Raw genomic sequence first — 14,995 nt, forward strand, 5'->3', positions numbered from 1 at the left:
AGAAAAAGGGACATCACCCCTCTGAAAAACTGTTGGGCAAAATCTAGCAGCAGGTTTCTCTACATGTATATGCAGCAAGCTTAGGCTTTTTTTTTTTTTTTTTTTTTTTTTTTGACATACTTTTAATAAGCAGCAATCCAATCCCAAGTTGCTTTAGCAAATGCATTTGCAACCTTCACTTTGCATTGCCTCTTCTTGGATGATTGTGACATTTGATATGTTCTTTTTTTGCCCTCTTTGTCAGCCTGGCTCTTCATGTCAATCCATAGCATTGCATGTGGTTAACTTGACAGATGCAGGAATTTGCTGCCAAGCTTTGGAATGTGTTTTTTCAGCACTGGCATCTGGGAGTCAGATGGTCCTCCTGGCTGCCCCCTTGTCTTGCTGCGTTTTAGTTTTGCTGGGGTCTGGTGTAGCATCACCTGTTGCTATGCTTCCTTTTCTTCCCATATGTCAGGTTCCTCAGATCATGTATGAATGTGAGGAAATGCTCTCGGATTCTGTATGCATTAGCAGATACATTCCTCATAAATGTGTCAGAAGGTAAAAAAAGGTGTCTCTGTTAGGATTTAGAATTAAACTCTTTCTTTGAGTGCATTGTGCCTGTAACTAATATCTGTGTTTGACACATCTCTGAGTTTGTCAAGATGTGTCTTGGAGATAAGACTCATAAGCACTTTTGGGGAGTGAGGGAAGGTTGCTAGAGTTGATTCTCTTAATTTTCTTTACTTTTCCCCCTTTTTAAATAATGTAAGCAAATAAGATGGCATTTTCATTTTGATATGTGGCTTACATTTTCATAAACCCAGACGCTTCCCGTTTTAGAAGTAAAAGTTGTCTTCATAAAGAAATGATTTGTTTGCTTCCAACTCATTTTCCCCTCTTTTTTTATACTTCCCATAGCAAATTCTGGATAGTGCACATTTCAGCTTTTGGCAGTCTCTGTAGCAAACCCTTCCAAGTTTAGTTTAGTTACTTTTTTTATGTCAAAAGGCATTTGCATGGGTTTACAGGCAAAATTATGGTTCAACATATTCACATTGTTTGCATGAACGTCGCTGTTTCATCAGACCATGACACTGGATTTGTTGCCATATTGCAAAGTTTTGTGGAGATGGTTAACTACCTGACTTTTTAAAGGAAAATAGCTTGAGCTGCTGCTTGCAGCTGTGAGGAGGTCCTGGATACTTGCTAAAATTGAATTGAAATATCCCACTCAGCTATGGATGCAGATATCTATAGAACCAAGCTTGATGCATTGATGCATTTTCTTTTTCAGTTAAGTCCTAACTGCAGGTTTTTACATTCATCTAAGATTCGACTGAAGGGTTTTATGCCCAAAAGCAAACCATTATCCACGTGTTGGTAAATTTATGTAGCATTTGACCACTACAGAAGTGATCCAAACCCAAAGGTTTTGTACTGACTTTGCATATGGATATTATGATGTTATCTTTGAATAAGGAAACCAATGAATCAGTACCTGATTTTATATTTTAATTTAATGTATCTTATTTTATAGCTATCTGCTCTTATCTAAGATTGAAGGGACATTATTGAAGATCACATGCTTACTATCTTAAAAAACTTTAGAAGGATCAGTGTGGTTTTACGGCCCTTTCTAGCACAAACTGACCTTGCAAATGTTACGGATGTTTATGTAGGGACCAATAAAAACACATACTTTTCCACCTCTTTGTGAGAATGGATGGAGGGTCTACTAAGATTAGTGCAGTGGGAAGTTGGCAGCGCAGCTGGATGTTTTGCTTACTGTTAGACACAGAAGAGACTTAGTTAAAACAGAACATGTATGTATCTTTCAGTGTCTTACCAGTACCCATTTTATAAGCAGGAAAGCTGTTTGGTGCCCAGTCTAGAGTGGATCTGTGGTGCACTTAACTCGGAACTGGAAGGAGTACATTAACACTGAGCACCGAGAGTGCAGGAGTACGAATTCCCCTTTGATTACCAGTCTGCCATCCCTACTGACCCAACCTGGGGAACACACAGAAGGAAGCTATGTCTTTCCTACAAGTCTCAGATTTTAACTTGTCTCTAGCTGTTCATTAGGAATGCCTGCCAGGAGCGTTCTCCTTAATTCAGATGTCGTTTTACATCTTCTTTCCATCCTTACTTTTTTTAACAGAAAGGATGTGGATACCACCTCGACCTACTCATGGTGGCAGTGATGCTTGGTGTGTGCTCTATTATGGGATTGCCATGGTTTGTTGCAGCCACTGTCCTCTCTATTTCCCACGTGAACAGCTTAAAACTGGAATCAGAGTGCTCCGCTCCAGGGGAGCAGCCAAAATTTCTTGGAATCCGGGAGCAAAGAGTCACAGGGCTCATGATTTTTGTCCTTATGGGCTCCTCTGTCTTTTTGACAAGTATTCTAAAGGTAATTTGGGGAATTAAGGGGAAGTTAAAAAATACTGCACTGCACATTTCACTGTTGTTACTGTACTATTTAATGAATGCTCTTTTCAGGCGCATTACTAACTAGCATAATGTTACACAATGAGAGTCTAAAGTGGAGTTTTAATTTTGCTCAATAAAGTGCCTAGGGTCTTCTAGCATTTTTAAAATAACCTTGTAATGAAAATCTGGCCTGACTGAAGTCCAAGGGAATTCTGCCATTGAGCTATAGTAGATGAAGATTAACTTTGTCAATACTTTGGGCCCGTGGCAAATTATCATGAAACAGTCCCATTATACCAATTTAAAATTTATTTAGATAATTTAAATACATTTTGTGGTTTCCGAGTAATTTAAAAATATTTTCATAGTTGTAAGAGAAGTTCTATCGTTCATTTCTTGGAAATGAAATGAAAATTTCCTCATGCTTCCTGCATACTCAACACGGCTCACCAGTGTACTGAAAAAGGGTGTCTAATTACAGTGATATACATTGCCATGTATACACTTAATACTTTTTAAAGAATTATCTGGCCTCTGTGAAATCAGTGAGAGTTTTGGCTTTCATAAAACCAGAACTTAGTCTTGCATATTGTCACAGTGAGGGCAATCAGCCCTTAAGAACTTGTACTTCCCAGCAGTATTTTATTAAGTATATCTATCATAAAACCTTCACTTTGAAAACACACAGAATATGCATTTCGTGTATTTAGTATTTCTAAAAGATTCTTATCTATGGACATACTCGTTTACCTACACAGTGTATGCTGAGAACCTGAACATTTAAAATAGTCTCTTAAAAAATAATTCCATAGAATCATTCACCCATTTTTAAATGCTTACAGTGCAAAATATTACTTTTAGCAGTAAAAAGTATTTTGTGTCTCTTGAATATTTTTGTGAGCAGTCTTTAAAGAATTTAAGTATAAATAAGGGCTTTCATATTTTTGTGTAATTCTGTTACAGAATTTTCTGTTATTACAGAATTCATTCTTAATTCCCTATTAATAACAGAAAATTCTGTAATTTTATGTTATTAATAGGGAATTAAGTACATTGTAATAACTGGCCATGAGAGGAAAATAAAACTAGAGAGCCACAATCTTTTGCTTTACACTGAGAAACATTATTAATTTATAATTGAGCGACTCTGACTTTACAACTTGTCTGATTAATGCAGGCATATGGCACTTCGTATTTGAACTGTTTTGAATGTCTTTCTAGAAGCATTTAAAATAGTTAAGTAGCATTTAATATGCTCTTCCTTTTTTCTGCTTGTTTGTGCAGTTTATTCCTATGCCAGTACTTTATGGAGTATTTCTTTACATGGGTGCTTCATCTCTAAAGGGAATTCAGGTAAAATGGATTTATGATAAGTGTGTTATTGATGATGCTTTCTATAAAAAAAATATAGCTGTTCTTATTATCTTATTGTATTAGCTTTTGTGTATAATCTTAAAGGAATGTTGCCAACCTTAAATTTTTGAAAGTGACTCACTTAAAAAGGAAAACAGATTCCCTCTAAATAGTGTATTCCCTTTAGGCAATGTGCTCCATTGTTTTTCCATTTTTTGGGTGCTGATTTTTCTGTTCTCTCTTGTTATCAAGGGAATTTTGCTGAGCCTAAAAACAAAGTAATAACAAGGGCTCTTGACTCTCTGCTGCCTCCCCATTCATTTGCTTGCGTGCTGCCTTTTCCAAGTTCCTTTGCAGGGCTACACTTACGTTGAACTTTGCCTTTAGGGCTCACTTGCCGTAAAACTAACATCAGTGAAATTTGGAAGGCCTTCCCTGGGCAATTAAACACTCCAGGCAGGGAGGGGGAACTGTTGCAAGCCACAGCACTTCAGGGGTGAAGGGTCAAATCCAGTGGAAGGGCAGCATTCCTGCAGTGGCCTTAAGTAGGAGTAGCTGGCAGAAGCCAGGCATTCCAGCATTCAGGTTGGGGTTGTACTGTGCTCTGTTTCTCCTGGCTGACTGCACTATTAAATTGCAGTGTCATATCCTTTAGCCCCTGAAGCATCGATACGCCTTCCGAGACAATTGAGAAAGAACAATCACGTGGTGAAAACACAAGTTATACTGTGCAAAAGGTCATTTACAAAAAGCAAAGAAAATGTCTGATTGTTTTTTCATTATAGTTGATTACTAGTTGCCTCCATTTGTAGGCAAAGCTGGGAATTATTTTATTTTTTTGACTGGTGGTCTCTATTCAGAGACTCTTCTTTTATAACTTTGCCTATCTCTTATCCTTTGGGTTGATATTCTCAGAAGTGTATTTGGCTTTTACCGAGGTTTAAGTAATTTCAATTTAATATAGTTCAGCTGTTTCTCAGAACAGGGGTATGAGAAAGTGCACTACACTATTGAGGAGTGTTTTTAAGACATGCTGAAATCTGGCTATCTTTACTTGGAAAAGTGATAGCATCCCCCCCCTTATCTCCCTCCCCCATGCTGGGACAAGGAATGGAGATTTGATAAGATGGCTTTTGTGGGAGGATGTGCTTTTTGCTGTTTCTGTGAAAAAATCTGCTCAAATCTGGCCAAATTATAAGCCTTGAAAAAAATGCGTTTTGCACATGCTCAATAAAAATTTTAAAAACTTGACATTGCTGAAGGCTGTGTGAATATAGCATGGCTCATCCATGCAGGGAGAATTGGTGTATCACCATCATCACTGTGCCATGCCATAAAATGTCTCAGGTCAGTATGGAGCCAAACAGGACTGAAAAATAAGAACCACTCACATACATTCCTAGCAGCATGGCAGTCAGCTTTCTGGCATTCGTTCCTTTTTTTTTTTTTTTTTTTTTTCCCTTTTCTGTTTCTGGTTTTGTGAATAAAGTGAAATATGGAGAAGAAAACAGCCTGGGATAAAATGTCTGGTGAAATAAAAGAAAAGTTGTTCATTCACAGGAAATAAAAGACTGTAAGAGGTCCCTCCGTGAGCAACTTTTTATGTGCTGGAGGAGGCAGAGCTCAGTTGTTGAAAAACAAGTGTGGGATGTATTAGGAAAGCAGTGTGATAGTGCACATGCCCAACAGGATCAACCAGCTTCCATCCAGTTGGATTCACAATTGATTCACGACCACTCTGAAGTCTGGCTTTGTCTAATGTTAAGAGCTCATGATTAGCAGAATTATTTCAAAGTTACCACCTTCTTTGTGTGTAACATCCGGTGAACAGGGTATTTCCTGCACTATGGCTGTATAGAATGTAATTCAGCAGAATTCGATGTCTCAGCACATCTGCAATACAAACTAGGGAGACAAGTGTATTAAAATGGAAAGGAACTAAAGTATGACTAACCAAGTAATAAAACTTTGCTTAAATAACCTGTTTCTCATTCTCTGGTGGCTCAGTGGGCAAGAAGGCAAGTCCTTTGCCACTGCTGGACTAATCTAGATTAAAGGATCATGGTTGTAAATGAGGGAGACTCTTCTGTGCTGCTGAAATTTTGTAGTTTTTGCCTTTAGAATAACAAGCCAGATTCTTTGGATATTCAGGATGTCTTAGGCAGTGCGTGAGTGCCAGCATAGATGATCTTACATCTCATTTTGATCCAAACTTTTAAAATTTTCTCTTTCAGCTTTTTGACAGGATAAAGTTATTCTGGATGCCTGCAAAGCACCAGCCAGATTTTATTTATCTAAGACATGTTCCTCTTAGAAAGGTCCATCTCTTCACTATAATTCAGCTGAGCTGTCTTGTGCTTCTCTGGATTATAAAGGTTTCAAGAGCTGCCATTGTCTTTCCTATGATGGTATGAATTTTTTTTATTTCCTCTAAAAATCTTTTTTCACCTGCGGATAATTATTACTGAAGAAAAAAATATTTTGGGGCAGTTAAATATAATATTGCTTTGATTCTGTGTTCAAGGACAATTTATAATGTATTATGTAATGAAACATTTGACATTTAACCTCTGTTTTGAGTCCTATGTGTGGATATCCCAGCTTATATTCTCTCAGGAAAAATTACTCTCTTAAAGAAAAAATACAAAAATTTATTTGATATTTTTTATTTAAGGAATATTACTAAATCCTGTTACAGAAAGAACATTCACTTATTAAGGAAGACTGTTTATTGATCTGAGAAGTCTAACAGTTCTGTGTCTTGGGAGAAATAAAGATCGTCTGCTGCTTAAGTGATTTTTCTGATGACTTCACTAATAGAAAATAGAAGATATTTACTGACCTCAGTGATTGTTAAATGCTTCAAGCTATACTTCATTTGAACAAAGGAATAGCAGCTGTTAAATTATTCAAATTAAAGGATAAAATTCTAGCTACAAACTGGTGACTTTTGAAAGTATTCCTCTACAAGTGTATTTTTTTTACTTGCTTCATTTCCTAATTCTTTGAATTAATATCTCTGCAGGTCCTAGCTTTGGTATTTGTCCGAAAACTCATGGATTTCTTTTTTACCAAGCGGGAGCTCAGTTGGTTAGATGATTTGATGCCTGAGAGCAAGAAAAAGAAACTGGAAGATGCTGAGAAAGAGGTGGGTCATGGTTTCAGGTTTCTTTGTGCATAGTAATTGATCAATTTCTCCTTCAGGCATTTAGGGAAAATTCTGTAAAGCACATTCCATGCACCAGGCAGTCTTGTTAACAGTATCTGAGTGTAATATTGTCATATTTTGCTTATGTGCTTGTAAGGTTACAAATCCATAGGCTTAGGTGAGGATGTAGATTCTTGGGCTACCCTCCTGTCATATAAAATACTATCCACAGTACTCCTGGGATTGCTTGAGACCCACTCAGATGGTGTGCCGGGGTGAACCTAAGCCTGTAGGAAAGCCCTCAGATCCTAGCCCTGGGGCACTTGGATGCTTCACTGGGCTGGATCTCATCTCTGCAGGAGATGCTGAGGAGAGAAGTGCAGAATTTAAGGCCTGTGGATGTCCCAGCTGCCTCTGGGGCACTCTGGAGCCTTACAGAGGGCACTCGGCATCACTCGGTGCGCTCTCTGCTCAGCTGTGCCCTGGACCCTGAGCAGTGTCCCAGTGCCACTCTGGGCCAGAGCCACCCTTCTGCTTCTGCAGAAACAATTCACTTTGTCTTTGTAAGGAAGAGTTCAGCGACACTGCTAACCCCGTTAACCAAATGCTCAGACTCGGATCCAGTGGCCTTTCCACCCTGTTGGCTGTTTCAGATCTGGACTCCTCATCCTATTTCAAAGAATATGCTTTTTGGATAATTCCTTATCAACTTGAAAATTATCCTTAGGGATGCTCGGAGACGTGATCCAAGACGAGTGAAATGTGTGTGTTAAGGATTCCCATTAGTAGCTTTATTTGCAAAAATAGGACATGAGCTAATAATTTGAATGTGGAGCCATACAAACTAGATTACTCTGCCTTTAGGATTGATTCTTCTGTGACTTTTGAAAACTCCCTGCCTTACCTCTAACCTGAAGAACCCTTAACTTTGATTTCCTTGACACATTAAATGTACTGTCATGGAATATATTTTGGGTAAAAGATTTTACCTATAAGAAGCATCAAGATGATTATTTACTATTTAGTATGTGCCTGTAAAACTACCAGGCTGAAATTAAAATATGTGAGTCATTGTTTTCTCCCTTGAATCAAAGCAGACCAGAGAGTTGTATCATCACGGTGTCTGTTGTCATCACAATTCAGAGTAACCAGAAGTTACCAAGGTAGCTCTCTTCTTGTGGGTCTGGTTATTGGAAAGAATTCCTTGTTATCCTTATGTTTTGGTTATATGTCACTTTCCTTCCCGTGCTTGATAAGATAGCATCAGAAAGCAAAACTGGGAAAATCTACTGGTGTTACTTTATTTCATTCACTGTCTATTTTGAGAGGTTATTTTTACATATTTTGGCATTTCTAAATATTTAGAGCTATTATTAAAACTGTTCAACTGTCAAAAACTTATGAAGCTGTGAAGCCTGGAAATGACAAAATTAACTAGTAATAAAAAACTTCTGACATGTAGCCTAAGGAATTAATTGGAGAGTTGCTATCACACAGCTTTTAAAAATAGAAGTATTCTACCCACAAGAATATTCAGAAATATAGTTGACAGGATCTGAAACTTACTTGATTGGATCCTAATTTCATCACTTAAGTTGTTTTTATATTTTTAGGCCATGTTTTTTCCAGGGCTTTGTACATTTATAGTGGATATTATATGTGCCTTCTCCTCATAGACCTCCTTTGGAAGCCACTTCGATGTTAATCAATGAAGTCTTTCTGAGACAAGAATGAGCTTTCACATTTGAAGAAAAAAAGATTGTGACTTTTAAAATAGTTCTAATAATAAAGCATTGAAGAAACTAATTTCTGAGCAGAGAGAACTTAAATACTACTATTTTGGAAAACTGTACTGGCTCTTCAAGCTAATACCAACAACCAGTGTTTGTGATGCATGTGAGGCTTTGGTGATCTGCCAGAAAATTATAAACTCTCTTTTTAGCCAACACATGCGTTCAGACAGGCACTGGTGAAATCTGTTACAGAGCCATCTAATAAAGGGAAGAAAGATGTGGACATCTCTCTCTGGGTGTCTGTTGGGCTCTCACACACATTTTAGAGCAGGATTTGATGGTTACCTTCCTGCCAAGACTTGTTAACCTCCTAGCTGTGGGTATCCTGACCTGAGGGGTGTGGACATTGAGAATCCTCTTCTGGAGGACTTGTTTTCCTTTGTTCTTGCAGGCAGGACCTGGTGCTTGAGAGGTGTTCTTCTGCCCTCCTGCTAAGATAGATTTGCTAAATTTGTAGTTACTTTAAATAAGGTTTTTGGTAGATTTATCTCCTAATTCTCTTCAAATGAAAACTAATTTTGGGTCTCTAGTTTCACTATCTTTCACTGAAAACTCAGTATTAAGTCAGTATTATCAGTATTAAAGTTGTGTGCAAACATAAATCATCTTCCCTAACTTTTGCATGCAAACATCAGTGCATATATCCTGTTACCAAAGTTATTTAAAATTCATCAGACTAATTTTCCTCTATTGTTACAAAACAATGCTCTATTTGGCACTGGAAAATAGCATTAAGTGAAGATACAGCTTTTAAAATAGAAGGTTTTAACGGTCAACTATTTATAGTAAAAGTTGAAAAGTACCTTACTTTAAGAGCTTCAAACAATATTAAAGAAAATGGAAAGATGATTACAGTACACAAATTTCACTTTTCACGATTTCATATCCTGTCTCATGTCTAAATTCCTTTGTTCTAGGAAGAGCAAAGTATGTTAGCAATGGAAGAGGAAGGGACTGTTCAGTTACCACTAGAAGGACATTACAGGTAAAATATACCTTTCCTCTTTTAGGTGAGTTGCAATTAAATAAACATGCCACAATATTTATTCTTAATGCTTACTGAATATCAGGATGATGTTTGTCTGGTGAACTGAACCATACACTGCACCATTTAACAAGGTCTTTCCACATGATCTCACATTCCCTAGGAAAAAGACACACTAGTTGGAAGTTTTCCATTGGGCAGGACTGCAGGATCAGACTGCCCACAATGAACTTTGGCTTCTGACGTGCACAGTGCAAAAAGAAGATGTAGAGCAGGTCAAACCCTTCACCCTGATGCAAGCAGGGATTCAGGAAAGGTTTTGAACACTCTGCAGAAAAACTAGATTCTTACAGTACTAAATTCTAAAACACTCGGATTAAATCCTGTGGTGTAAGAGAATGAGTGAATCAAGAGCTACCCCAGGTAGATAAGGCATAGTGCAGGGTTGAAACAACTAAACAAGTATGAACGTCTTTGTTATAGATATTAATAACATGTTGCCAGCCCATAAGGAATGGATATAATTTAAAGTTTTCAGAAAGAAATTCTTAATAAAAGATTTGAAATATCTGGTGACAGTAACCTCTGCATTAATATGAAGTCATAGGAACACCATCTTAGAGTGGTCTTCTAACATTTTAACACAAAGTTACCCTAATGTCTCCTAACACAAATCAGGTCATTTGTAACTGTGTCTCTGCAAAATCCCAGCCAATTCCTTTTGACTCATCACACTACTAATGGTCTGGGTTTTTTTCTTGTTTTGTCTATACCTTTTTGTTGTAATTTATATTAGCAATATGTAGCTTAATATATCTTGCAGTGTGATCTCCATCGCTCTCCATTGTGTGTTGACTTTGGTAGAGTTGCCTGAGTAATACCTGACTCTGTACTGTAAGGGTTGCAGTCCTGTAGCTAGAAACAAGAGTCAAGATACTGGTGGCTAAAGTGGTTCCCCAAAACACACAAGAGCAAGTTGACTGAGGCTTTACTGAATGCCAAGTATATGTAACCATGAAGTCAGGAATAATGTACAGGCAGCCCCTTAAAACATTTAAGACTTTATTGTTCTTAAGTGTATTAATACAGGTTTGGAACAGTCCGGGTAAAGCAGAGAGCATAATGGCTACAAAGTGCTACTATTAGTTTATTTAACTGGGCCATCGTTTTTATTAGCTCTCTTAAATATTCTATTTGGTTCTCTTAAATATTCTATTTTGTTAAGGCTTTTGATTGCTTTTAAAATAGTCTTAAAAGTAGATGGCATTTCAGAGCATAAGGAGGACCTTTTGGGATTTTTGTTTTTCCAGCGATGCCACTGTCATGCTGTGAGATCTTACGCAATATTTAATTTCAAACTTCTTCATTTTTTTCTTTTTTATTAGTTGGGAGGAACACAATAAATTTTATTGATGTTACTGAGATTAACTGCTGTTGGAAGAAGAAAATACTAAAAAGGCGCTAAGATGTTCTGAGAGAGTATTTAATTTTTCAGGACTTACGAAGTTTAACATAGTTTCTTAACTTATATTGCATTTAATTATTGTCATCACTATCTGTTTTCAAGGACTTTTATTGAGTTTATAAGTAACAAGACTGATTGTTGATTGTTTTATTGTGTATTTAATTTCATTCTTGTCTAGAGATGACCCGTCTGTGATAAACATTTCTGATGAAATGGCAAAAACTGCTGTGTGGAAGACATTGTTGATATCCTCAGAGAATGCAAAAGATAAGGAGTCAAGCTTTCCTTCTAAAAGGTCTTAATTTTTTTCTGCTTCATTATACTTTATATATTGGTGCCAAACCAATATTAGAATATTTTGCTAGGGATTAGAAAGATTTCTAGCATTTTGCAGTTTTATTTCTTATGTCCAGTTGTAATATTCTGAGCTCAAAACACAAATTCACTATTTATTTAAAAACAGAAATCACAAATATTTGCATGGTACTTAATTATGCTCCAGTGGAAAATGAAGTTGAGCATGCCTGATGCTTGTGTAATGACCCACCAGCCTCCACCTGGATATTGCACAACAGCTGTTGTGTTTGTTCTGCTTGCTTTTGTTCTTTCCTCTTGAAAAAAAAGTGATCATCACTGCCCTGGAAATAGCTGTATGAAGAACCCAGTACTCTGAATGCAATCTAATAATATTTGGAGTGAAAATAATTTTATGATTGCATCATTTCTTTACATTTTTCTGCCTACTTCACTTGTACTCAAAACAGTTAAATAATTTAAAATTTTAGTCCACTGAAATGAGGCCACAATATTTTATCTGTGCTATGGAGTTACTACAGAAATAAGAAAATATTAAATTCAAGCACAGTGTGATTTTCTAAGAGAATTTTTTCCTCTGCTTCCGTAAATTTAAAATTTAACTATTTTCTATTTAATTGTTTTGTATCACACTTCTGTCATAAGCTCCCCTTCCTAATCACTCTAGAAGCTGATTCCCCAAAGGTAAGACCCTGCCCCCCCAACCTTTTCCTTGATTGTGTCCAATTCAAAATGGTGTCACCTTGGAACCCAAATGAGTTGACTTTGTGTAGTTTTTGGGGAGACAGAATGAGAAGAAATTTCAAATGAGAATGTCAAATGTCTTCATTAAAGTCCCAAATATTAGAATTTGAAATTTACTCTGTATTTAAAATAGTGTATTTAAATAGTGTAGTGTATTCAAATGTCAAACTGAATTTATTCCTAGTCATCTTTATTAAAAACACAGAATTGTATTCAGCTTATTTCTAAATGTACTTCTCAAAAGCCCACGTTTGAAAGAGCTAGCCATTGTTTCAAGGTGAACAGATGCAGTAAGAGAACACTTGTAGGGATATGCATTTTTTAATTTTGTCACCCCAAAATGGCATGTTGCCTTTCAGTGTTGTTCCTTTCCCTGTACTGCATAAAGAAAGCGGTAACTGAGCAGCTGATGAGCAGAGAACCTTAATTTCAGACACTTATGGAGCAGCCCAGTAGTGTGGTCATTTTGATGATATTTCACTGACAGTCAGAGTAGTGTAGTTCTTGTTTGTCTTTCACCCTTCACATGGACTGCAAAGGATCCTGTCACGAAATCAGTGTGGTGCATGGGAGGAGGATGTACTGGAGGGTTTTCTTTTGTCAAGTGCCTCTGCTGTTCAGGCTGTGAAAGCCTGGAGAAAGAGAAGAACCTGGTGTGTTCCACAGCCCCTGGGTACAGAGGAGTTGTAATTTTCCTGGTGGCTGTTGCTTGCTTTGGTGGTATGATAGATGACCCTCTGAACAAAGAGCATCCACACAGATTGTGGCTCAGATAAGAGATTTGGCCTTTAAACTGCACTGAAATAGAAACTAATTTTCTAAAGGTCTCCTTTTCAATCTGTTCTTGTATCTTTGCTCTTGAATACAAAGACTTGGGAGAAAAGATTTTTCTGGTTTTAGATACGAGTATCCTGTTGTAAAGGAACAGCCTTGAAGACTCTGAAATCCTACATTTTCAGGCACTCTAGCTTGTCTCAGATTCTGAGAGAGCAGTAGATTCAAAGAACTTTAATCCTGAAAGACTTTTTTCTGATAAGCAAAGCCATAAGCAACTTTAATCTTAAGTCATATTAGCGACAGAACTATAAAAATATTATAAACCATAATGCATGTATCATTACATGAGGATATAATTCAATCCTAGCTAATTACTGGGGGGGAAAAAAAGCTTGGAATGGTAGCAGTTGTAAGGATAATTTTTGCAAATTGTCAAGATCAGCAGTGTTAGATTATGGAATTTCCACAGTGAAGGGTACCTTATTCATAGAGGGGGAAAAGACTAATTTTGAAATATTACTGATGCCTTGTGAAGTTCAATTACATAACATTTAGTACTCCCTTTCTGCTGTCAGCTCTGCTTCCTTATATCTCAAAATATTATTAAATGGCATAATTAAATTATAATAGTGAACTATGATTTTATGTAATGCCTTTTATGCAAGGCATTGACCAATTAACAGGAAGTTATTCATAGTAATTAAATGCTGAGTTGACTTGGCCAATTTTAAACTAAGACCATCTACAAAAGGAGATTTTAGGCGGGAAAGGTTTAAACAAATGACTTCCCAGCCTGATGCCTGGATAATTTCTGTCCCAAGATGTGCCCTGGGCCTGATTCTGTGAAGTGGCATAGTGTGAGAGAGTTCTTACATCCCAGGCTCCTGAATGTTTTTACCTGTCTAAAGAGAGGACTTACATGGGATTCAATCAAGGTGCCTAAGCCATAGAGGCACCTGAGCTTTGCAATTTGTCAACCTTCACTTTTTTATTATTAAAATTCTCAGGGACCTAAAGGTCTGCCTTTCCTGGTAGAACTGAACACCAAGGCTCCTATCTGAAACACAGCCCTCTTTGGTACATGTAAATAAACATTCCTCTGTGTTTGCTTATAACAATAAGACCTTCAGAGAGCAATTTCAAAGCATATGCAGATCTCATCATGGACAGGAGATAGACTTAGCTGGTCTTTTAAAGTATCGGAGAGATAGAGGCATCTGTCACTTTGCAGATGGTATGAATGAGTTGCCTTTTCTACCTGGTGATAATGAAAATCCCATGTCCCAGTCCTTCCTGCTCAGGCTTGTTAGATTACTCCCTTGGTAGGGAGGAGGAGAGCTCCAACTCCTTTACACATCCACCAGTGACATGCTTTACTGGAAAACGACTGGACTTGTCCTTTTTTTTTCAAATTTCTCAAGGCATTAAAGCCCACATCTGCAGGAGCTGCTCAGAGATGTGAATCCTAAATAGAAGGAAGACTTTCCTGGTATCACAGAGGCACCTAAAACGTGGAAATATTATAGACTGTAAGGCACACAACACCTCAGTGTTTGCTTTTACTAAGCACAGGTAACTCCCTGCCTGCTGTACTGCTGCACTTTCAATTCATCCCCCTCTGGAATTTGTTTGCATACCCTTTGTGTGCAGAAAGTGTAACATACCCAATTCTATCACTGTTCTACAGAAGGTGACAGATTTGGCAGTTGAAGTGGCAGAAGTTGGTATTCTTTAGCTATTTCCATTAACACCTCTGGAAGCTGCCATTGGCATAGAAGTAAGCTTTGGCTGAACTGAATTGTATCCTTAAAGCAATTTTTATGTGAAGAAAAATGTCAAATGATTGTAGAATTGTGCATGAATCGCCTTAAGAATTTGAGAATTGATCTTGCTTTCTTTAAGCCTTGTGTAACTCAGCCTATTTCTCATTCATTCTAGTTAAGGAATTATTCCCATGAAACCTGGTAGGTTATGTGCTTGCTACAGGTTTGTTCTCA

At 37.3% G+C, this 14,995-nt stretch overlaps 1 protein-coding gene across 7 annotated transcripts in view; it reads left to right on the forward strand.

Moving 5' to 3' along the window:
• The window catches only part of SLC4A10 (solute carrier family 4 member 10), a 149,825-nt gene that overhangs the window by 131,648 nt on the left and 3,182 nt on the right, over window positions 1–14,995 (forward strand). For 4 of the 7 annotated variants that reach the window (XM_040069219.2, XM_040069217.2, XM_040069218.2 and 1 more), the window contains 6 exons: window positions 2,147–2,398; window positions 3,703–3,771; window positions 6,006–6,179; window positions 6,797–6,919; window positions 9,630–9,697; window positions 11,341–11,457. In XM_040069219.2, the coding sequence (XP_039925153.1) occupies window positions 2,147–2,398; window positions 3,703–3,771; window positions 6,006–6,179; window positions 6,797–6,919; window positions 9,630–9,697; window positions 11,341–11,457 (803 nt within the window). Of the gene's footprint in view, window positions 1–2,146; window positions 2,399–3,702; window positions 3,772–6,005; window positions 6,180–6,796; window positions 6,920–9,629; window positions 9,698–11,340; window positions 11,465–14,936; window positions 14,963–14,995 lie in introns of those variants that run through there. The other 3 variants (XM_040069222.2, XM_040069224.2, XM_040069223.2) reach the window with 2 other exon arrangements.

This window comes from Hirundo rustica, chromosome 7 (assembly GCF_015227805.2).
Source record: "Hirundo rustica isolate bHirRus1 chromosome 7, bHirRus1.pri.v3, whole genome shotgun sequence".
Taxonomy (NCBI): domain Eukaryota; kingdom Metazoa; phylum Chordata; class Aves; order Passeriformes; family Hirundinidae; genus Hirundo; species Hirundo rustica.